General features: G+C 37.2%; 1 protein-coding gene across 1 annotated transcript in view; it reads right to left on the minus strand.

Moving 5' to 3' along the window:
• Positions 1-3,137: 3,137 nt before the first annotated feature.
• LOC127640676 (ephrin-B1-like) overlaps positions 3,138-25,389 on the minus strand; it is a 50,169-nt gene continuing 27,917 nt past the window's right edge. The window contains exons 3-5 of the mRNA XM_052123374.1: positions 11,599-11,691; positions 11,009-11,164; positions 3,138-6,713 (exon numbers count right to left, since the gene is read on the minus strand). Of these exons, the coding sequence (XP_051979334.1) occupies positions 6,328-6,713; positions 11,009-11,164; positions 11,599-11,691 (635 nt within the window). The 3' untranslated portion in view covers positions 3,138-6,327. The remainder of the gene's footprint in view (positions 6,714-11,008; positions 11,165-11,598; positions 11,692-25,389) is intronic.

A 25,389-nucleotide genomic window follows, 5' to 3' on the forward strand; every position in this document is an offset into this window, starting at 1 on the left:
CACACACACATACTCCCTTCAGGCAATTAATAGGATTTGCAATTTAGGAATTCCTTTTGGCATGATACCAAAAAAAAATCTATGAGAGACATAGTTATGCACTTTTGTATATGTGAGAAAGAGTGAAAATTGTTCTTTAAGCAAGATTTTTTCTGTAGCTAAAATAGGAAAACTGGCACATTCTACATTACACATAAATCTTCACAACTGTTTTTCAGTTTTCCTAAATCATTTCTGCATCTATAAACTCCAGTGCACATATGCACAACATACAGAACAAACCTTGTCAAAACAGCAACTGAACTTTTCCTGCTCTTTCTATTATTTAATCTCCCTACAAGCTTATTTTTACACAATTAGAAAAAGAACTTATTCAAATGATATATGTTCTGCCCAAAATACAGATGTGGTCATGCAGTAGAATTTCAAGCACAGTCCACAGGAAATTACAAGATAAACCCTTGAAAACCCCATTTTCAGATGTTCAGGTAAAAAGAAAAAAATGTAGGGACAGCCAGTGAGAGCTGACATAGACAAATGAGAGGACATGAATGAAACCAGCCAGAACCACCCCCCTCATGCTGGGATCAGTGTTAAAAGTGTCCTATACAGAGAAAGGAGAGAGTGAAGGAAACAGTGATTTAGAGGGGGAAAGAGTTGTTTCCACTGAGCCAATTACAAAATAATTAACAGTTAAACACAAAAAGTAAGAAAGCAAATAGAGGAAGAGAATGGAATAACTGTAAACTGTTCACCTCCATCTTTGTCTCTCTCTCACTTTCTGTACATCCATCTCAGCTTCTGTCCTTTACAAGGTAGCAAATGTTATAGTTTAATATTTATGAAGTGCTATTCCCTGACTGCAGCTCTCTTAGCTCTTTCACTGACACTTTTGAACCTTTCTCTGGGTCCTGGGTCTACACAAACACACCTTTTGAGACCTACGCCAGGCAGAAATGAACTCTAACTGTAGGCAGTTGATGCATAACGTGCCCATGGACATTTGTTTTATCCACATCAAGAATTTAGGTTAAAATTTAAATGAATGTACGTATAAGAGATGTATTAATCTTCTAAAGATTTTCACCATTTTTAAACACCTTTTTGTCATCACAAGTTTACTATAATTGTCCTGGGATGACAATAAATCTTTAAAGGTACAAATATTACTGTACATGTAATATCTCAGTTAATACAAGGTCATAAAAGCTGCATGCACAGTAATTCTAAAGAATTTGCCAAATTATATTTAAAAGTTTACTACCAATGCTGTTGTGTGTCTATGCAAACAAAAAATTCAATAAAACAATTTTCTAAAACTCTGCACTTCACCTAATTAACCACATCAATTAATTAATTAACAGCATTAAAATTACTGTCTATCACATTTAAAATATTTTGAAATATTTACAATTGTCATATTTATTTCTTTTTAACATTACATTAATATATAAATGCATATATATTGGGGGTGTTAAGTGGCATTCTAATTAAAATGTGAAAAAAATTTAGGAAATGTAATTTTCCGTTTCTGGAAAGCGTAAGACACCATTTCTCTTGATAATCACAGAGTGTGATCTGATGCCAGCTGCAGGGAACAGTTCAGTATTTGAGTCTGATTGGATTGGTGATGAGACGAGATGAGGAGAAATTTCGATGCCCTTAGTCGGGTCTTTCCATCTAACACTGAATCATCAAACACATGCTAACATAAAATCAATCTTTCACAAATTTGCGTATCTTTACTTTTCTTTCTTTCACTGTTTTCAATTATTCCAACTTATCTCTAACTTTACCCATTTAACTCCCTCCTTCGGTTCTCTCTGTAGATTCTCTCTGTCTCTCCCTCTGGGTTCTGTAATAGTAGCAGATAGAAGCTTGCAGAGCCCACGGCATTTACCCAGAATGCACTAGGGGTGAGTGGGCAGTAAATCTAATATCAGTCTTGTGCAGATTGATCACCTGTCACATGACTTGCTTAATATTCTCAAAGTCTCTCCTTTCTCTCTCTCTCTCTCTTTTAACACACACACACACACACACACACACACACACACACACACACAAAAGTTTAGGCATTCTTAAATAATAGTGAATATTGTAAATTATGTGTCATTCCTAAATACAATTACACCTCTGTTGTTGACCCAATTTTTCATAATTATTATTATATTTGTAAGACTTGAACACCCTCACCCCAATGGTCAAAATAGCTGTGTGGAGCATTACGTATTGCAGTCATTAGCATAGAGCTCACATTTTTTGATGACATCATACTCTTAATGCTTTAAAGGGAAAGAACATTAAAATACTTAATATTGCTAATTTCCAAAACAGTAGGGCCCAAATAATACATTGATATTTTTCTTTAAAATATGGTTTTAACTTCGTATTTTTCAGTTTGTAAATCTCATGTATGCAAAAGATAATGCTGACATTCTGCTTTTACATAAAGATTCTGAACAGATGCCAGTGTTTTTATACCAAGTTACGTGATCTGAGTATTTGCATGGACCCCCTTTTCAATAATGTTCTCAGAAATTTGCCCCCTTACTCGTTGCTCATTGTACAGCCCGTCAAATGTTTATATCCCCCAGGATAAAATAGATGTTTTTGGTCAACCATACTATATACATCAGAAATATGGTTAAACATATTTTGACACAGCATAATGCTGGCCACAACAAAATAGCAGAAAAAGAAGACACATATCTTTATAGAGATGAGACAGAAGTATGGATTTTTCTTCTCCACAGTCCAGCTACCATCTGACTGCAGACTCTTTAAAACTTTAATGTGCAGAGTGTTTGTGTGCAAGTGTTGAGTGGCCAGGGACAAATACACTGCGGCATTATGAAATATTTGTGACGAGAACGTCACTCCATGAGACAGCTTGTTGTGTTTAAAATAACAGCACAGTTTGGGTTTGTGTGTGCTGTGTATTTGTGTGTATTCAGGATAGAAAATATGTCATGTAGCACAAGTACATTGGACAGAAACGAACTTCTGCAATTGTCTGTCTATACACACACACACACACACACACACACACACACACACACACCTTAAGTTCACATTCTCTTGCACAGACAGAAGGCAGGAAAGAAAGAGAACAGCAGCTTCCATAGGAAAAAAAACTTTATTTATCCTTTTAAAATGCTTTCTGAGGGCTGAGACTCGGCTTTAGTGTCATATATCGAGGAACTCTGAGGACACAGTGTGTATTCTACAAAAAAACGCTGTTGCCAGGGGCGGCATCAGCACTGCCAACACATACATCAAAAATGAACTCGATAATACTGAAATCTTAGTAAAAGAAAATTATAACAATAATAATGTAGTTCACTGAATAATTTTAATTTATAAAAACAAACAAACAAACAAAAAAACAGCAACAGCAGGAGGAAACATTACACTGCAAAAGCTTTTTCTGTGAACATTTTTCACAGCACTGCACTGACTTGACCCCTTTTAAGAACAAGTACATTTTGCGAAAGACTGGATGAACTGTGTGAGATGTGGATGGATCTAGGCCAGGGAAAGGTTTTCTCATTAGATTTGTCTCTCTCATAATATTGTGATAATCCTTAAAGGGTCAAAAGTCGCCACCAATCTGCCTCTATGCCTGAGGGGGAGTGTGTGTGTGTGAATGCTTGGGTTTTAAATACATTCTCCTCAAATAATTCAACCTCAGTGAGATGTCAAAAAGCTACTTTCCTCAGTTCTGCTGTCGAATGGCTGCGAGAACTTTGCACACAACATCACAGGTGTCTGACTGAAGAATTCGACTGGAATAGAGAGGACTTACTATCTTACAGCTGTTAAGTGTGCTACAAAGCACTGCTGTCTTCAACACAGAGTTAGTTACTGCATAAGATCAAAGTACTGCAGCACTGTGCTGTAAAACCGTAGGAACAGCAATTCACAGCTGATGCTGTGTTAATTAAATTGTGAGGAAAAACTGCTGTTATTGTCAAAACTGGGGTAAACATTGTACCTATATTGTATTTTGGTTACATAACATTCCAAATGGAACATTAACACATGAGAGCCGATTTGTGAGGCCATTCCTGCTTTGCATTTCTATGGGTAAAACAAAGGCATGAATTTTTTGAAAAGTGCTCTTCTTTTTTAATAAAACAGAGAGCCGATCTACTGTAAAAACCTGCTTAGGTGAACACACAATGTGAAATATTCAGTTTAGATGCACTGGCTGTTGCTGGTTTAGTTATGTTCATGAAGGCTGGTGCTTGTATTGCATATGACTGTGTTAATTGTATATGTATGTTGTGTGTCTCTGCCGCTCAGTGTGTGTGTGTGTGTGTGTGTGTGTGTGTGTGTGTGTGTGTGTGTATCTCTTGAGTAATAACACTTCTCATGAACCATGGCATGAAATATTTGACCTGGTTCTATCACAGCATTCTTAAAAATAAAACAAAACAAAACTAAACAAAAATACCAGCATCCCCTTGTGCAATAGGGAGGATAAAGTGTGTGTCTCTGTACGTGTGTGTATGTGAAAGAAGTTAATTGTTCTTTTTGCTGCTTTAGGCTGACCTTTTAAAACCCGTTCAACAGGGACTTAAAAGTCTCCTTAATCAAAAACCAACGAAAGGGGGGATAAGGGGGATAAGGGAGAAAAGCATGAAACAGGAAACATTTTACATACAAAATGTCTTTTCTCCCCAAAAAAGACTCTATTTACAAAAGTTTTTGCATTTTCAAAAATCCTAATTGTATTTTTCTATAACAGGGTCTATAATAAAAAAAAAAAATCCCCAACATACATTATATTTACATAATCTCGGGCCTTAGAAACTAAAATAAGATAGGAAACAAAAACAAACAACAGCAACAAGCCTAAATGGAATAATTATTTTTAAAACATCTACAGTATTACACGAGAAAGCTACAAAGAAACATTGGCTTTCTCTGATTGGCTGTTGTGGAGGCCAGATGCAAATGCTGCTAATTTAAAATTAGCAAAGGCGTAAACACACCTGCCACCACTGTTTCCTGTTTACCGTTTAACGTGCAGTCTGTATAAAAATAGATCTAGCACTAGATTTTCTATGACGATATGGTGGACTTTTTCCGCTCGCTGATTCATGTTTTTTTTTTAATAGTTGTGTTTATATGCTAATATGGAATATGTATGTGCATTTCTGAGAGCAAAAGGAACAGAGGTGAAGGCATAATATCACATTTTGTATGTTTATGGATTTTTGGCTTCTGTGTGGGACTCTACATACACGCAATCATACTGTTAGAGTCCACGTCTTCATCCAGACCATGAGTCATGAATTATATGCAAAAAAAAAAAAAAAACACAAGTTAGTTGACTAAATTATGTAAAGACATGCATCAACATGTTTTGTGGCTGAAAAAGAGGTCATAGGCTTGTGGTGTAGAGGCAAATTCCTAACAATGTTTTTTCTTTTGATTTACAAAACACTTTTGGAAAATGTAAAATAAAAAAGGAATTATAAATGACAGAATGCAAATATTATTTCGCATTTCACATGCATCACTGACAAAAGACTAATATCTACTTGTATTCTGCTGCTAGAATTTCAACGGAAATTAATCAAATCCATCTAGTAAAGCAGAACCTATGTCGGAAGGACTATAGATATGTCCCTGTTTTTGGGTTTTAAATTCACCATTTCACTCACTCATTTTTTCCACTGAGAGACTGCTGGTACTGACCCGTGAACAGCACTGTGTGTGCAAGTGTGTGTTTTGTTCAATTGCCTCTGCAATTATGTAAAATGGATGGGTATCTGGAGAGACTTAAGGAAACGAGATGAGAGAATATATTGAGTGTGTGAAGAGGAGAGTGGAGTTTATAACAGTGTTTAAGACATTTTTACTCTGAAAGAGAAACTGTGTAAAAGCTGCAAGGATTGGATTGATACAGAAAAAGCACTGTGATAGATGAATAAGAGACTAAAAATAAGAGTTGTAAAACAACACACAAATAGACAAATGAGTGCGTCCTGCTTTGTGACATCAATCTAGCATCCCTCTGTGATTGGTTAAAGGCTGTTCTTCTGCAGTGAAGTCCATGTCTGAATGCCACACATACTGTGGAGGGTTTTCTCTGCCATTTCATACAATCTGAGAGAGACCAGCACACACCAATACACACAGTGTAGTCTTCGGGAAGGAAATTTGAGAGGCATATCATCCACATAGTCTTTTTCCATTCCTCTTTACCACTTGTCCTTCTCCATCATCTCTCAAACACGGGGTTAGGTAGTGAAATAAAAGACTTAGGATACTTTACAAAATCATGTTCTTATTGCGGTTGCTTCTCTCTCTTTCTTAGACTTTGTAGTAGATATTGGCGGGGCTCTGGGGGGGCATTTCCTGTACTATGTAGACGGGGTGTCCATAGTCTCCGCTCACTTTTTCATAGTGTGGACAGTAGTTATTCTCTGTTGTCCGCAGGGGGATGATGATGTCACTCGGTTCGGAGCCGGCCTCGGTGGCTCCCTTAGGCGTAGCCAGAGTGCTAAGTGACAGGGAAGGCCCGCCCCTGGGCTGCGAGTGCTTGCGGGTTCTTTTGCGAAGCTTGAGGAGTAAGACGATGAGGATGATGATGATGAGGAGGAAGATGATGCAGCCCGCTCCAATGGCAGCGAAGAGAGCAGGTTTAGAGCCGAAAATCCCTTCCACTGAACCAGCACTGTTCTCCGAGTTCCTCGTGTCTGAGAGAGAAAGGAAGACAGATATATTGTGAAAATTGAAATTGCTAGATCTCGTTATCGCTCATTTCTCGTCATTACGAATCCCATCCCTTGTCATCATTTACTCTCTTGTGTTGTTCTACAGCTGTATGGCTTTCTTTTTTTTTGTGGAACACAAAAGGAGATGTTAGGCAGGATGACAGCCTCAGTCACCATTCACTTGCATTGTATTTACTTTCATTGTAAATCATTATTTTCTTGTGTTCCACGGAAGAAAGTCAAACAGGATTAGAATGAAATGAGGGTGAATAAATGATGACAAAATGTACTACTAAACTAGTTGTTTAAGTCACTCTGTTGTTTGAGGCACAGTTAACTGACAATCAGCGACTGGATAGAAACAAACCTCTGTATTTGTAAACATTGGCACTGAGCTACTATTGAAGAAAATAAAACTGTTGCTATTGGTAATATAAGTTTATTGTTGAGCTGCCAGCTGAAATGGCTACTGAAGATTCTGTTTTAGTCCTGCAGCTAAATTCACAATACAAAATGGACAGGAACATTTTTCCTTGACAATAAAATCCATGTTGTCAAAGTATATTTAACAGTGGTACGGTGATAAACAACATACACCCACATTGGAATTATTCTGCCAAACTTAAGACCGCTTTATGGAGAACTTTATCATGCTTAGCGCTGCTAGCATTGCACACTAGCCAAATGTTTAGCCAGTGGCGGGCCGTGCATTTGAAGTCTAGGCCTTCAGTGTGATTCATGCCATTAAAAAAAACACAGTTTCACAATGAATAAGACACCTTATGCCTTTGGGCATCATACATTGCGTCGCAGCTAACTAGTAATACCAATTGATATTTTAAAAACATGTCAATGCATGAAAGCCAGAACTTGAAATAACACTTAATGATCAAGCAAGCCTAATTTTAACTGCAGCATGACTGTTTTGTGAAATGAACGTCTCCCAAACAGACATTCAATAATCATAATTTTTCATATGAATCTACCAAGGAGGTCTATAAAACCTGGAAAAATTGATCTAATAATATTTGAGATTTAAATGTTGCTTGCAATAAATGTAATTTCGTCAGGGTGTCCGGTAATGCTGCGTTCCATTCAAGTTGGATGTTGGATATTCCTACTTGATATCTCCGACCATAAATGCATTCCATTCCCATATTCGTAACTGCAACGCTCCCGTTAGCTTAGCAGGGGTTCCACTCTCATTAGCGATGTCTCCTAGCAACCCAACTGATAAACAATGCTGCAGCGGTGTATTTGTGCTACAGGTGTACGATTATCAAAAGATTATAATGTTTTATACACCTGTTTCTGCAGACGTTTGTAAACAAGCTTTAATATCATGTAATGTGGAAACGTTTATCAATATTACTTAATAAAGTGAATGTTTATCACTTACTTTGTATATCTCCCTGAGTGTCAACATGTTTGTGTGACATCATGCCCCAGCATCTCAGTGAAATCGGAGTTGAAAATTTCTGCACGTGCCAACAAGTTGTAATTCTGACTTCAAGATGCATTCCATTGCACTTTTCCTAGTAAGAAATGTAAAATCCGACTTTCTGAGTTGAATGGAATGCAGCACTACTTTTCAAAACTTGATCCGACACTGAATGCTCAAGCAGCCTAATTTACACTTAAAACTCCTGAACAATGCAAAAAGCACTTATCAATTTACTTGAAGTGAAAATCAGCCCTCCTTTCATGATTAATAAATTAAGCAAGCACATGATCATACAGAACATGTCGTGTTTTTAAATCCATAAGGATCACTTTCTCTGAAGTGATAACAGCAGTTATGACAATTTTGCACATTTTGCTTTCAGATTACGTACATCACTTAAAGCATGATTGTGTCGCTCAAGGCTGGCTAGAACATAGACATAATAAATACATAGATGCCCTATTGGCCGCTGGAGCGTACGTCAACGGGCCGCCATATTGCGGAGGGCAACATTCCCATTTCTTTCATAACGGGAGTTGAGGAAAAATGCCTGCCTCATGTGCTGCTTGGGGCTGTACAAATCGCCGCACTATTGAAAACAGGTCTCGGGGAATTACTTTTCACAAGTAAGACTGAACATTTGTTTTTGGTTGTATTTGGTCATTATATAATTAGTAATAGTAACGTTAGTTGGCCACCGGAGTTAGTCAGACTAAAATAGCTTGCTTGTGAGCTGTGAAAGTTGAGACATGAGTTGACAAGATTTATAGTATAGTTTTATCTTATATTTTATATTATAAAGTAAATTTCCTGAAAATCTAAATATTTTCTTAAAACCGACTTTTATGACAAGTACTCGTTACACCATGTACGAACCACTGAAATCGGTTGATAAATGTAAACGTTATTTTTGTTTTTATCCAGAAAAACCGCAACTCATCCGTTTACTTGCATTTGATTACAGCGCAGTCTTGCCCTCCGCAAAATGGCGGACGCGTTGACGTATCGCAGCAACGTTCCAAAGCGGCCAATAGGGCGTCTATGTATTTATTATGTCTATGGGCTAGAAGGCCTTGACCAGGACATTTCCTAAAGATCACACCCACCAAGAACAAATAAATCAATCTGATTGGCTGATGAATCTGACAATCTGACTTTAGTTGCTTATTCATTTGCACTGTCGAAGGATTCTGTGGAAATTCTGAAGGTCTGACGGGGTGGAGCTCAAACTCATGCGCTGCTTCGGGCATGCGATTTGTGAAACAGTTGTCACGCTTTGCTTGTAAGCATCAAGGAATAAATTCTGACTGGATAAACTTTTCGTTTTCTCTATTTGTTTGTAGATCAATTAAGAGTGGAAAGCGATTAAAAATACATAGGCAAAAAGGTGATTGAGAATGAAAGGATGAAAAATATTAATTTATTTGGCATGTTAAGCCAGCAGATAAGGCTTTGCTGGCCCTGAGAATTTGCCACTGCATTTAGCCATTGATATTCAAGGAATATTTAAGTTTAAAGGAGTAGTTTACTCTAAAATTAAAGGTATTTACTCACCCGTATATCATTTTAAACCCATATGATATGATTATTTTCTGAGGAACACAACAGTTTATAGAGAGCTCTAAAAGACCAAACAAACAAAAAAGTATGAGTCCATGTGACTCATACTATATTTCAAGTCTTCTGAAGCCAAACAATAATTCTGAAGTCAAAATTCACTAAGAATCTTTACCTTCAATGAGCTTTTTACTCAAGAACCAGATCATTGAATCAGTGAGATGTATTTTAATTTTACAATAGTTTTTTTTTTAAGACTGTTCACAAATCGGACTGAACACTTAGCTCACAACACCAACTGATCCTATTTTTTATTCTTTTCTTTTTTGGATCTTGAGAGATGTGGTCACTATAGACTTTCATTGTATGGAAAAGAGCTGCGTTAGGCTTCTTCAAAATACCTCCTTTTGTGTTCTATGTAAAAACAGTGCACGGTTTGGAACGACATAAGGGTGAGTAAACAATGACAAAATGTAAATTTTTGGAGAACTATTCCTTCAATAGTAGTCAATGGCTGAGTCTAATGTTTTTTCTCAGAGCAGAACATTCTGACCTCCAGTACTAGAGTGATCATTGCTGGGACGCAGCGTGTGTGTGTCTCTCTGTTTTCCCTAATGACTGGCAAAAGCATCTGTCTCTTGGTTTCACTCTCTTGCTCTCTTCCCTAATGAAGTTTAGACCTCCCGTAGGTTAATGGCTACTAGGACGTGATAAAGACATGCTACATTAACTCCTGTCTCTCTTTCTCTCTCTTGCACATGCAGGTGCCTGAGGGAGGCAGTAGCTCTGCATTGCTGCGTTTTGTCTGATGAGTTTCTTGGTGAAATGCAGTTGTTTCATAGTGTGGTAAATCTTCTGTGATCAACTGCTGAACTCAGATGATCAGTTTCTCCTCAGCCCTCAATATAGACACAGTTGGCAATGCATCATATACTGGGGACAAGTTTTAGCATAGGGGGAAAGCAAACCATGGTTGCCATAGTTGTCTATTAATTTGACTTGGGAAAATAAGACACATCATTTAGATTAAAATAAAGACTAAAAGAATTTTTTTTTACCACTTAAAAAAAAAAATCTAAAGTTATTTTGTTTTTCAACTGCCAATTCAATAAAAGAAGCTAAAAGAAGACAACTTAACAAGATGATATTAGACACATGTTTAATCACACAACGAACATGTACACATCTACCGCAAACTTTATTTGGCATATTTTTATTTTCCTTTTCCTTCCAACATTTACTGAATTGAAGGAAAAAAATGTTTTTGTTTCCTCACCTCTGCCAGGCATTATGGATCCGTTCCCCTCTATGTCTCTTTCTCGCTCTCTGTCTCTGTCTCTTTTGCGGGAGGGGCTTGTCGTGGGGTCATTGATCTCATTGTCCTGGTCCCGCTCAGGGAGGTCAGTTAAATCTGGATCTGGTGCATTTGGATCTGCAACATTTAAATCACATGCATTCACAAATAAAGAACAAAAAAAGTCTAGAAAATCAATTACAGTGATTTCTTAATACATGAAGAGAAACAGCAAATGTTTTTAATGTATTAATTTGGGTTTTGGGACCCCAAATTGAGACAAGAATGTGTCTTGTGTGAACGGCACCTTAAAGACAAATAAGGTGTGTATTTCTGTGTGAATATGCGTTGTGTGTATATGTTTAAATGAATGATAATGTATATCCAAGTGTGTGGGTGAGATGAGGTCACATAACTTGGAAAATGTTTAACTGCAGTGTAATTGTCTGTTAATGAGTCAGCTGACTTAATCATCTACCAAATGGGGCTTAAATGACTTTACCTTTGGACATGCATAAAATTGTAAGAGAAAAAGAATGGTGTGTGTTTGGATGTGTGTGTGTGTAACTCACCTTGCCCCACTTTCATGATGATCTTCATGGATCTCGTGCTACAAACCCCACCTTCTCTGTTTTCCAAGCCTTCCTGCGTTCCATTAGAAGTCGCTATGAAGAGAGAGAAAAAAAAGAGAGTGGGGTTTTGTGATTGTCAGGGTGAATTAGGTTTAGATTTATAGGACTTTTGATTGGAGTTCTTGCTGCACAACCAAAGCAGGAAAAGGAAACCCTAATTTACCTCTATAAATCACATACAAACAACACACACACACACACACACACACACACACACACACACACACACAAACACAAGCATAGAAGCACATACAAACACACATATTACCATGGCAACATCCAAAAACAAACCCCCTTGCATTAGCGTGTGTGTGTGTGTCTCAGGATATGGACAAGATGAAAAAAGCACCAGTGTATTCTCCTGTTACTAGTCCCTATGATAGTAATCTGATCCCATGGGAATGCACAAATACACACACACACACACACACACACACACACACACACAGACACACACACACAAATCTATGTGGTAAGACAAGCCATGTGTATGAATTTTCTCTTCTACTTCTGTAGGCCCTGAAGCCTTGACATTTTTGACAGAATGATTCCCTGTGTAAGTTAGTGATCTCAGGCCCAGGACGGGCCTAAAATATAGCACACTACACTAATGGGGATTTTCCACTGCACGGTACAACTAGACTCTGCTCAGTTTTTTGGGGTTTTCCACTGTGGATAGTACCTGGTACTGATTTTTTAGTACTACCTCGGTGGAGGTTCCAAGCGAGCCAAGCCGATACTAAATGTGACGTAAAAATCCTGCAGATCACTGATTGGTTAGAGAGAATCGTCACCACCGGCGTCACTGGATTTCCGACGTGACTCGTTTGCAACGAGCGAAACGAAAAAGTCTCACAGGAAGTGTATCAGCTGTTGGTCGCACACGGCTACCACCGTACCTACCAACAATGTAGGAAAAGTTAAAAATAAATAAATTAGTAAATGAAAAGTGATTACAGAACCATCAAGAAAAAGTGGAAGGGGTTCGACCAAATGGACTCTATCTAAACTGGTGAGCAATGGGAGGGAGAGTGCTCCAGGCTGGCGTTGATCCACGATGGAGGATGGTATGTTTTGTTATGTTAACTCTATACTCTGCTTGAAAGCTTCACTTTATAAATTTTTTCAGTTGACCAGCTACTGGAAGCTTGCTTCTAAAACAACCAGGCCAATTTAACTGTTACACTTGTGTAAAATCAGCATGCAACAACTGCTTTATGCAGCACAATGAGCTAGTAGCTAACAGCTAGCAGTCGTGTTATTGTTTTGGTCAGTTTTTGTCATGTTTAAGATGATGTCATGGCAGTAGATGCGGCGCAACTATAACGATCAGCTTATAATCCCACCCACGCTGAGGTGGCACTAAACAGCAGTGGAAATGCACGCTCAGAAAAGTAAAGCGAGTAGAGTTGAGGTGAGTCGAACCGTAACGTGCATTGGAAAAGTGCCATAAGAGCCAGGTAGTTTCTTTGCTGTGTGTCTAAGAAAAAGATAAGTGTGAGAAAGTAAACTTGCTCCGAATAGGACACACACTCACACTACACACCACTCCCATTATCTAGTTAAATAAACCGATACTGTCACAGCGGGTGATCCACCTTCATTCAATTTAACCCCCAATTACACTCACACAAGTTCCCTCTTTCTCACACACTCACATTATTAGCTCCATTCAGTTTTTTGCTCATTAAGAGGTGTGAGTGAGAAGTGCTGAGTGTACACGTGTGTGTGCAATACACAACTAATGAGGACTTCTTTATGAGTACAGAAAAAGGTATGAAAGAAAATGTGCGTATTCAAAACCATCACACATATCCTCTGAGTTTGACATTTCAGAGCACTGAAGCAGGTTTTTTTCTCTTAAAAAAAAGAAAGAAAAAAAAAGAATAATTAATTGGAAACGTTAACTGATGTCCTGAATTAAAAAACAAACATGTCTGTATATCTTTAACAGTATTCATAATATTCATTAATGTCTTATTGAACGTTTATTCCATTTTATTTTAGCGTGTTTGATTTAATTGTATTTCATTATTTAGTTTTTTACATTACTGGCACCGTATTCTATTTAGTTTTTTCTGTTCATAAACAAATATTTGCGTAAAAAAGACAAATGCACTGGGTTAAATAACTAAAGCTATGCAGAGGCCAACTGTGGCCTGATCAAAGTGTATACATACAGGACGAAGCCAAACTACAAGCCATTTCTCTAGGCCTGTTGTCCGAATTAGCAAAAATGGTACAAACGTATAAAGCGTGACATTATGTGAAACTTTTACAGTGCATGTAAACATACTGACCTCTTTAATTAATAGTAAAGTACTTGAAATTGTCTAGAAATTTATGAAATTGAAAAAACAAAGAAGAGTTTCTTTCTGAATGCAGAACTTCCTGAATTCCTATGAAGTCTTTTGATTTGAACTTTACCATCACTTAAAGATTAGAGTCTTTCTTTTCTCCCTTCTTGGTAATCATTACTTTCCCTTTCAGCAGTATTGGTTTTATAGAAGTTTAGAGGAAGCATGGATCTGTGGACTGTGGATCTCTCTCTCCAGTGAGAAAGGCCGAGACAGAGTGCTTGTGAATGGCCCTTTATGGGCGTGTATGGGGGAGGGGTGATGTGTGTGGTTGCTAGGAGCTGCTATTATGTCATGCAGATTGAGATGTATGGCAGTAGGCAGGGTGCCAGTCTCCTTACGGCAGAGCCATGCCAACCTGTCACCGTGCCAACCATGGAATAGCATCACACAGTGAACCTCTAAAGAGACAGACTCCCACCCTCCAGACTCCTGTACACAGGACAACCTAAACTACGGCACACACACATTCCAGATAGGCTGGGTAATCCGCCCTGTGTACTGTAAGCAATGGGACGAATTTGTTTTAAAGCATTTTTGTGGCTACATTCTGTAGACTCTACATCATTGCTGGATTTTAACTGGTCAGAACGTTTCAGTCTTAATAGTTTCCTGGCTCAGTACACAAACACACACACACACAAAAAAATCAATGCTCTAAACTTTATGGAAATCCCACTGCTGCACAGATGGAATCAGACTCTTAATTTCTAGTCATACTCTTGTTGAACACAAATTCCAAGAAGAGCAAATATCATTACTGTGAACAAACCAAGTATTCCTAAAAATAATATCCAGTAAACACAAATCCACATTAGTCATGCAGGGAGATTTAAGTGATTTAGATATTTAAAAAAAAGTGCAAACACATATTATGAAAAAAGGGGATTTACCATCTGTGAGTGTGTGTGTGTGTGTGTGTGTGTGTGTGTGTGTGTGTGCGAGCGCCTCGCGTACACGCCAGTATTTGTACTATACAATCATACCTCAACCACCATAGATCCATTTCATACTTCTCGGCTGGCACATCTTTTATCAAACACACGTACACAATCACTGTTGTAGAAAAGCATGAAAGCATTGCAACTTTAAGACTTGATAAAGCCTGCATAAACCATATTTGGCCCAAATTGTTTTGGTTCGTAAATATTTTTAAAGTAAACTTTTAAAAATCAATCAATTTTGTACTATGAATCAATTACAAATGTTCACATTTTTTATTCATTAATTGCAATGAATTTCATAAATCAATATTTGCTAAAACAGGCCCCTAAATAAAGATAATTCAATATATACTGTATTAATTCTAATAATAATATTATATATTAGGGCTGCTGTATCTGTGCCAAAACGAATGAATACAGGGCACATGAATGATTACATATCTTTACATAAATAAAACAAATATTAAAACAACATATAACAAACAACACAAACCACATAGAACTAAAATGAAAAAAGATTGTGGAGCAACACGGGACAGCACGGAACCAAAACAAAACAGAATGCCACACTAGAGACTGCGGATCAGATAAATGCATGTGAAGTTTACCCAACTGTGATGGAACTAAACAATATATAAATATGTCAGACTTAAATAAGCAGCCTCTCGCTGCAAGCTCAGACTTTTCTTAAGAAACATACTGTACATTTTTTGGTTTCCCAGAATCTTCTGCACATTTGAATTCTGTCCAACAGTGGCTAAATGATATAGACATCCAGATTTTGACACTTAGGACAATTGATGGACACATACACAACTATTACAAAAGGTGCAAACATTCATTGATGCTCAAGAAGGCAACAAAAGAACCAAAAACCAAGGGGATGCAAAATTTTGAACAGGATGATTTGAGTAAATTACAGTACATTTTGTGTAATGTAGCTTTTGAAGGGAAGTGCTACATAAAATCTATAATCTTGTATCTCTTATATTTGCATACATTCTGAAAGGGGTGTGAAAACGTATAGGCCTAAAACAAAAGGGGTATGCAAACTTCCACAATATATAGTTTGTGAAAATGTATATTTTAGATTTAGTTTTTTACTATTTAACCACATTTTAGCTTTTTTTATTTACAAATTCCACGTAGCCTATTCTATCCATATAATTTCATATTGCATGTGTAATTATGATTAAACGTGTCATGTCAGTTGACAACATTGGAACATCAAATTCAAAATACAATCCCCACATCTCAAAATCGAGGTTAGAGTGACACACAATGAAAGTGAATGTGGTCAATGTTTGGAGGGTTTAAAGGCAGAAATGTGAAGCTTATGATTTTATAAAAGCACTTGCATTAATTCTTCTGTTAAAACGAATGTATTATTTGAGCTGTAATGTTGTTTAAATAGTAATTTGTACAGTCATTTTAATGTATGTTGACATTACATCATCGTGACAAAGAAGTTGTGAAATTGGCTAGAACTTTACACAGATGCGGTTAGTTAGAGATTTTATCACACTAAAATCATTTTTACATGTATATTGTTTATGTCTTCTGTCAGTCAGTATTTTAACATTTACAAATTGACCCCATTGACTTCCATTGTAAGTCAATTCCCTTTTTAAAAGAAAAGTAGGGCGAGTGAAAATCAATTATTATGCCACAAATGCTGTCAATTAAGTATGTATTGAATTAACTGGTATTGAACCCGCAATATTCTTTTAAGTGCTTGTACCATGTAAAAAGTGCAGTTTAGCTGTCTGAATGTGACACTTTCTGATTTGCCTCCTTGCTCAAGGGGAATATGAACATTTTCATGTGTTGCGTGAATAAATAGATCGGCTTCTTTGAGCTTGCTGTCGAAAATGCTTTTTTTTTTTATTATTATTTTGGATCAGCTAACCTATAATTAAATAATAAACAAAACATTTCACTGCCCAAAATAACTTCATATTTCATTGTGCATTTTACTGAGGAAAAAACAGTAAAAGAACATATTTTAAGCAGCTCATCAAGGCTTTTAAAATAGAAATCATTAATAAATAGGTGCTGTTTATCTGTTTATCAGAGTTGCAATCTGCTTTTGCAATAACAATTTTTTTCCTGACTATTTAAAATGTTACAGTTAATTCATCAAGGACCAGTTTATGTTGACAACACTCTGTGGACCGCAAGAGATTACAGATAGCTCCATTCCAATATGTAAGCATTCACCAAAGTAACAAATATTACTAATAAATAATAAAAAGCTAAATTTGTATAGCCTATATATTAACCAGTTGAAGGTCACAGTTTTGGCCACAGTTGATTTTTGCTGATAACTGATAGTTCCAAAAAGCAACTATTGGCACAGATTAATTCATAAAACCGATATATCAGTTGACCTCTAGTATGTACGCATGCGCCAGACAGACACTTTTGGTCTCACTAAGGTTGTCACATTTCACCCTCTTTTTACCGTTTCTTGCCATAAAGGTCAAATTTTTATGACAGTGTATCAAATTAAATGTTGTTTGACACTTTAAAAAATAAGACCCCTGCACTCCGTTCTGCCCAGCTGTATTTAAAAAGATGTACGCTACACATTGCCTGTACAGCTGGAGTTGCGCTGACTGCCCCCTGCTGACTGCGAGTTGTACTTCAAGCTTGAATTTCTCCACTGGTATATACATTTCCATACTACAGAATTAACATATGCTCAGACAGCATTACTGATAGCATTAATTATTTAATCTGCAATGTTTTTTTTTAATAATTAATCGCATTGAATTACCATACAAAATCAACAGCCTTAAATAAATATTGTGTAAAATTGCATTAATTTCAGCAGTTTTGAGTATGTTTTGGCATCAGTCATTTAAAAACACACGCTGGTCAAACAACAGTTGCAACCACTGAAAATCATAGTCCTAATACTCCTTATTTAAAAAATAATAAACATGTTTAAGACTGAAAAATAGTTACGTTTTGAAGAAAGTAACGCTTAATACCTATCTCCAAAATTTAAACAAGTAAATTGTCTGAATTTTGTACCATATTTGCAAATATGTTAAATCAACAAAACACACTCTGATGGGGCTAAAGTTCTCCCTACGCGAAAATCCAAACATCAATGAAACAGACTTGGGACTCTTCATGAGCACAGTTGAGCCAGCCTTTCAAAATGCAAATAATTTTCTACTGTATGTAACAATTTATTTTACAGTCAGCAGACCCCAGTGCTGTTTCCTCTCAGGCTCTGACTGATGAGCTACTGAAACAAAGAAAAGCAGCTTCTCTGAGCATGTTAGCCACAGCAGCCAACAGCCCAGGTCTCAACCTCAGGGATAAGAACAGAGAGATGTGAAAAACAGCTTTGAGGATGTATAATGTGCTTCCTCTAGCTGCTAAAGGTTTTCAATCTCTTGGTGGATGTGCATGCGTTTGTCTGTGAGATTTGGGTCAGTGTACGTTCTAAATGCACTCGACATAAGACAGAGCCACTGACAGGTCACTCCAACACACACACACACACACACACACACACACACATGTTGTGTTTCCATGTTTTATGGGGACTTTCCATAGACATAATGGTTTTTATACTGTACAAACTTTATATTCTATCCCCTAAACCTAACCCTACCCCTAAACCTAACCCTCACAGAAAACTTTCTGCATTTTTACATTTTCAAAAAACATAATTTAGTATGATTTATAAGCTGTTTTCCTCATGGGGACCGACAAAATGTCCCCACAAGGTCCAAAATGTCGGGTTTTACTATCCTTATGGGGACATTTGGTACCCACAAAGTGATAAATACACGCTCACACACACACACACACACACACACACACACACACACACACACACACACACACACACACACACACACACACACACACACACACACACACACACAGACTCATCAGATCAGACACAGCTAGATCAGATCTTCTTTTGCTTCCAAAAGCTCATCCAATCAGATTACTGTACTGGTCCAGCAGTCACACAACGGCCGACCTTTAAATCCACAGGACTAGCAGCTCAATGGGTGTCAGTGTTGTGGAAAAAAATGAATATGCAATAACCATCCAACCACACAAGCTTCCCATCTCTTTGACATCCAAGTAGAAACAGAAGAGCTCAACGTGAATACAGTATATTAGATTTGTCATCTCTGCATCTCTGCCAACAGGTTCAGAGCAATGAACAGTGGCTGTATAATAATGGTGTGTGTGTTTGTGTTTTAGGGGCCATTGTTTGTTATCTTAAACAAAGGTTATTTTGTTCCAGTAGAAAATCCTTCAAAATGAACCAACACACTCATGAGGTTTCACGAAGGGAGGAATGAAACAAGAGACTTGGCTTGCTATTTCACTCTCTAGCTCTCTCACTCGCTCTCTCTCTCTTTGCATGGATCACTGGACTGATGGAATTCCACACTTTTATCATGTAGCCACCTCTTTCTTTCTTTCTTTCTCTCTGCAGCATATACACTACCACCCATTCAGTCAAATTACCTGTACGTGCACAAAATGACCAGCACATACCGTTAGTGATCGCAGATGTCTATCTGTATTCTAGCATATTGGAACATTTTAAAAACAACAGCGCAAACCATTATGCTTATTATATGTGGAGCATATTAAAAGCATTTTCTGGATAAAGTGTTCTGCTATTAATGATGCATGGGTTAGAGTTCAGATGGATTTGATGAATGGATGGAGTCGTCAGCAGTGTGTGTTCTCAATGGCAGTAATCCAGATCGCCCAGAATTCAACGTGTCCAGAAGCCCATTTCATTCCCATTCAACAGATACTGACTTTGAAGACCATGTTCACGTAGTCGTATACAGTATTTAAAGGTAAAGCGTGGAGCTAGACAATTACGAATTTGGCATTTGTAGGTGTGAAACTGTGACTCGGTGGTGCTATCAAAACTGCTTCGTTTGTTTGAGCATCCCAACCAGCCTGACATAAAAAGATTGGCTCAACCTATAACGTAAGTTTGGGGGCAGGAATATTCCTTTGTCCAACCAATAGCAGACGGAGGAGGTTTTGAGGAAACCAGTTTGAAAACAGTCATTATTTTTGCAATTCCATTTGTTGGCAATAATGGCCCAGAAATTACACACTTCACCTTTAACCTATGCGTGTTAGCAAGGGAAGCATACAAAAAGATTGTACATAATGGGAAGTAATTAAACATCAATTAGTCTGTGTTCTGATGTAGCTCCCACATTTACTATATGTCTTTGACACACATAGATAAACACTCATAATGTGCATTAGCTCCATGGGTAGTGTGCATCACTGATCTTCATCACCCACTGGGACATCCACATGGGCATCACTCCAGCAACAGTGACCATTACTAAAGCAACCGCATTCATACATACACTGATTGTGAGACAGAGTGACATTCACACACACACACTGCAGAAATATTGCTCTGTTTGGTGCACCTGGTGCTCCATGCCTTATTTTGTTTTCTTTCTCTGTCTCTTTCCTTTTCTCTCTCACAAACATGCTTTAAAATTTGTTTAGCTGACTCTGTCTTTTTTTATTTTTTTTTAGTACACTTGCCAAAAGTTCAAATATGCCACAAACACAAACTACAGCCAATGTTTGACTGCAAAGCTCAACAGAATTAGAGTACGTGTTTGTGTGTTACAATCGGGTGCAGAATCCATGATTGTTTATAACAATTTACAACATGTGTGTTCACTATAATCAATTTAAAAAACAATTTATTATGCATTTAACTTGTTCTGTTATCAGTATCAACCATAAAACTTCAAATGTATATCCTTCATTCTATGTATTATGAAAGCCATATTTAAAAAACCCGTTTGACATCAACATCACCCACATTTAGACATCAACAATGTAAGTAAGGAGGAAGTAGTAGGAAATAATATGGCAACACTTCATAATGAAATTGTAGTTGTTAACATTAATAAATGCATGGGTTAAAGGGATAGTTCACCCAAAAATGAAAATTCTCTCATGAATTACTTACCCCCTTGGCATCCCATATGTGTATGACTTTCTTTATTCCGCAGTACACAAATCACGATTTTTAAAAGAATGTTTCAGGTCCTCACGTGCAAGTGAATGGGTGCCAAGATTTTGAAGCTCAAAAATCCACATATAGGGAGTATAAAAGTAATCTATATGAGTCCAGTGGTTAAATCCATGTGTTCAGACACAATACGATAGGTGTGGGTGAGAAACAGATCAATATTTAAGTCATTCTTGGTCATAAATTCTCCTCCCTTTCCAGTAGGGGTCGATATGCACAAATGTGAAACACCAAAAACAGAAGGAGAAAGTGAAAGTGAAGGAAAAAGGACTTAAATATTGATCTGTTCCCACCCACATATCTTTTATGTTGCTCTTATGTGAATTGTGGTTACACTTACATTGTGTGGGCCTACAGATTTGAAATATTCTTCTAAAAATCCTCATTTGTGTTCTGCTGAAGAAAGAAATTCCATTTGATTAATTTCATTCAACATGGTATAATAAATGATCCATGGGGTATTTTGAGCTGAAACTTCACAGACGCGTTCTGGAGACACCTGAGACTTATATTACATCTTGTAAAAAGGGGCATAATAGGTCTCCTTTAAAAAACAACAGTACAAAAAATACTTTACTAACATTGTAAGTGGATCTCAGGAAGAATCATTACAAACAATTATAAAAAATATATAATATGAAAAATTTGTACTGTACATTAGAGTGGTTATACAGTTAAAACCAGTTAAAAAAATGAAACCTCAAAGAACAATGCTAATAAACAGTTTTATTACACTAAACATTGTTGTAAATTATTTTATATTGACTGCCACATGACAAAATCTAATAAGACTGGGCTCAGTAACTTTTTACTTAAAATATACATTATTTTATACCAATTATTGCAAGTATAACATACATTCCAAATTCCTCTCATGTTACAAAGTGTCTAAAATCAACCATATGCTCTTAGTTTTTTTTTTAATGTTGAAGGTAATGTTTAAATCAGGCATCTAACACACACACACAGCTTATGTGATATTTGACCTCTCTCACCCCAGAGCGACCACAGCGAAATGAAGCCACTCATTTTCATACTTAAGCTGTGGGCTAAGAGACAGTTATAGTGAGAGGTTACACAAAGACACACACACACACACACATCATTCTGGTGCAGTGGTTTGGTCAGAATTACTTCAAAGCTTGGACTGTCTGAAATCAGAATCATATGTTGCTGACAAAGCCTCACACAAAAATACACACAGAACCGAACACATACTCAGAAATGCACACTCAACACTGTCACACGGACTAGCTGACCCTAAACAACCTTTAATTTAGTCCTTTTTAACTCCCTTAATCTTGAAAACATCTCATAAACCATTAAAGCCTTTCAAGCAGTCACACACTCCTCCTCATCTGGTCATTAGGTGCATTTCATACAGCGATAATCACAAAATCTTCTGACTGCTCGCTATTTTTTCACTTTTCATCCCTCGATTTTAGCACTCCCTTGACTGTATGACGGTACTCTTTCCACTTTCATGCTTTTCAAATCAACTCCTCTCACTCACGTACATACGTACACAACTTTTTTGACAATTTGATATCTTTCAGCAAAATTCTATTGCAGAGGTTAAACCTTGATGAATGAGCAACTGGATGTCAAACATTATTCATCATTTTCATCCATGGTTTCTAAATCAGTAAAAAACAAAGAAAAATGTGCAGGGTTAGATTGATTTAAAAAACAGATAGTTCCGACTCTAAATTCATATTGAATGAGTCCTGTTGTAATAAGACTATAAACCAGGGTTTTTAATCTAGGGAACCCCTTTATAGTGCTTTCCCCCCACGACACCCAAACCACTGAAAAAATAAATAAATAAACAAATATGCAATTGAAAATACTAAAACCATTAAGATTAATATAGCCTAATAGTAGCATTAACAAATTAAATAAAAACAGTCTTTAAGTGTTAAATAAGAACAGCTTAAAATAGAGAGAAAACAGTCCATTAGTCTTTTCGGTGAACGGGAGCAATTTCATATATATTAAAAAATTTAATATAAAAACATGAAAAATAAAAAAGCAAAATAAAACTACTTAAATTATTAACATAATCTTAACTGTGATTATTAGACATACATTAATACTGATTCTATGCAAGCCCTGTCATGGAAGTTTACTAAAGTTGTCCAGCCAAGGGCAGTGCTTTTTCTTGTCAATGTTTGATTATTATTAAGGACAAATCAGATATTTTGAGATGTAAGATTTTTGTTCTGTCTGCTTACACTTGCTTAATACATTAACAGCTCTGTTAACACTAATATTGTGTTAAGTGTGACATTTTGACAGAGAAGACAGACATTTGACTGTTCACACGCATAGCTGCGTTCACCACGAGACCCCTATCGAATACAAGCAGAGATACGCTTGTGAGGGATTGAAAGCGGCTGGCAGAAGTCAAACCGTGGGTAGTAGCGAATTGAGTCATTCCTCAGTACTGCTGTATGTTTAACATTAGTGGGTATTAAAATATTGAACTGAGCAGAGATTCCGCGTAAACCCCTAGCCAGTCGTGCAGGCACCCAGTTTGGGAACCACTGCTATAAGTCCAGACCAGTTCTCTAATATTCAGAACGCTTCTAACAACGTATTGTTCATTTTGAAGCTCTAAACATCATGAGAGCTCAAATCCATCCCTGGTCTACATTCTCTCTGCCAACAAACAACAAACCAGGATCCATTTCAGACCAGTACTGCTTAATTAATTCACACAAAATTGAAACAGATGATCAGACAAGGCCAGTGTCTTTCTGGAACACACACTGGAATCAAATCAGGCCATAAAAAGAGAGGGAATTCTCAGAATATCTCTTCACAATTACAAACAGAGACAGAATCTGACTAAGCACAGACTTAGTGACCCCAGTCCAGCAAAAGAGAAATACCCGGACAATAAAAACAGCTCATACAGAGCTAAATGCATGAATGGCAGCGATGTAAATGTGACAATAGAGGAGAAAAAGAGGGGGAAATGATTCAGGACTCGAATCCTGAATAGACCAGACTTGCATCAACATCAGCATAAACACCATAACTCTGTGTCTGGAGCACTTGCACTAACATCTTAGCAATGGTTTGACAGGAGAATGTTAAAACGTATGGTTTGGAAGCTGAAACTTAGGGACGTTAGCAAGGACCCGGTAGTTCAAAGAACCTCTGCAGACAGACTGGAGGCGATTTGACAAATAGTTAAACAGATAAAGGATAAGAAAGAAGGGTTGGCCTCTCGAGCCAGTGCTCTGAACCGCTGTAGGAAACTTCTACATATTGATGTATGCAGCCTTCTGGATAAACTGATAATTTGTATGAATTTAGAGTTTAGATTTAAATTATAACCTGTCTCGAAAGGTAGTGCAATTTTGATATGTATATTGAAATTACAGATGAAGCGAAGGGTACAGCTGAATCTGCTGAACTATAAGGAGAGTAATCAAAGTGCATGACAGTTCTTCCTAAAATGGAATGAGGAGTGGTGTTTGGGAAAATCTGGCGGCATGATGATACGATGAGTGGTCAGCTCTCCAGGAAAACGAAACATAATCTCTGTTCCAAAGCTTAAGACAGCTACCACATTGCAAACTGCCCACATGGGCAGCTGCCTTCTAAGACTGCATACTATTTGATGTGGAACCTCATAAGTGACTTGAAACACGCTACATAGGCAGCAACTATGTGCACCACAAAATAGTGTGCCTCACAGGCGACTCAACTCACAAATGTATTTAAAATAGGTGTGATGTTGCTGTGATGTAGTATGTTGCTGAACTAACATCACAATTCTCTGATAATCATGAAAATATGTAGCAAATGCAATTATTGTGTAAAAGAATGAACTTGTAAAAGAATGCTCCAGGTTCAATAGAACTTAAGCTCAATCGACAGCATTTGAGGCAGACAATCTCATCCCTAATTTATTAAAAAAAAAAAAAAAAGTAAAAATTGTGGTAACAGTAAAGTTCTTACAATGTAAATGAATAGGGCCAGTCCATAAACAAAATATATTTTACAAAAATATTGCCACAATAAGTAAATATTACGTAATATAAGTAAGTAAATAAGATTAAAATGTTAATAATGTTAACATGATTTTAGAGTAATAAAATCACTGATTTACCAACATTATGAGGTCGTAGGAACCTTGGGCACGTAGCCTGTCACGGCCTCAGTATAATGTGAAAATGTGCCAGACCGAACTCCAGGCAGGTGTCACTGACAGAGAACGCTTGCAGGTCCCCAACCCTCTTGATGGAGGCTAACATGTTCAGGAGGGCAGTCTTCAGCGAGAGGGCCTGTAGCTCAACTGAATCAAGCGGTTTGAAGGGGGTCTCTGAAGGCCCGAGAGGACCAC

This window comes from Xyrauchen texanus, chromosome 4, assembly GCF_025860055.1.
Source record: "Xyrauchen texanus isolate HMW12.3.18 chromosome 4, RBS_HiC_50CHRs, whole genome shotgun sequence".
NCBI classification, from domain to species: Eukaryota; Metazoa; Chordata; class Actinopteri; order Cypriniformes; family Catostomidae; genus Xyrauchen; species Xyrauchen texanus.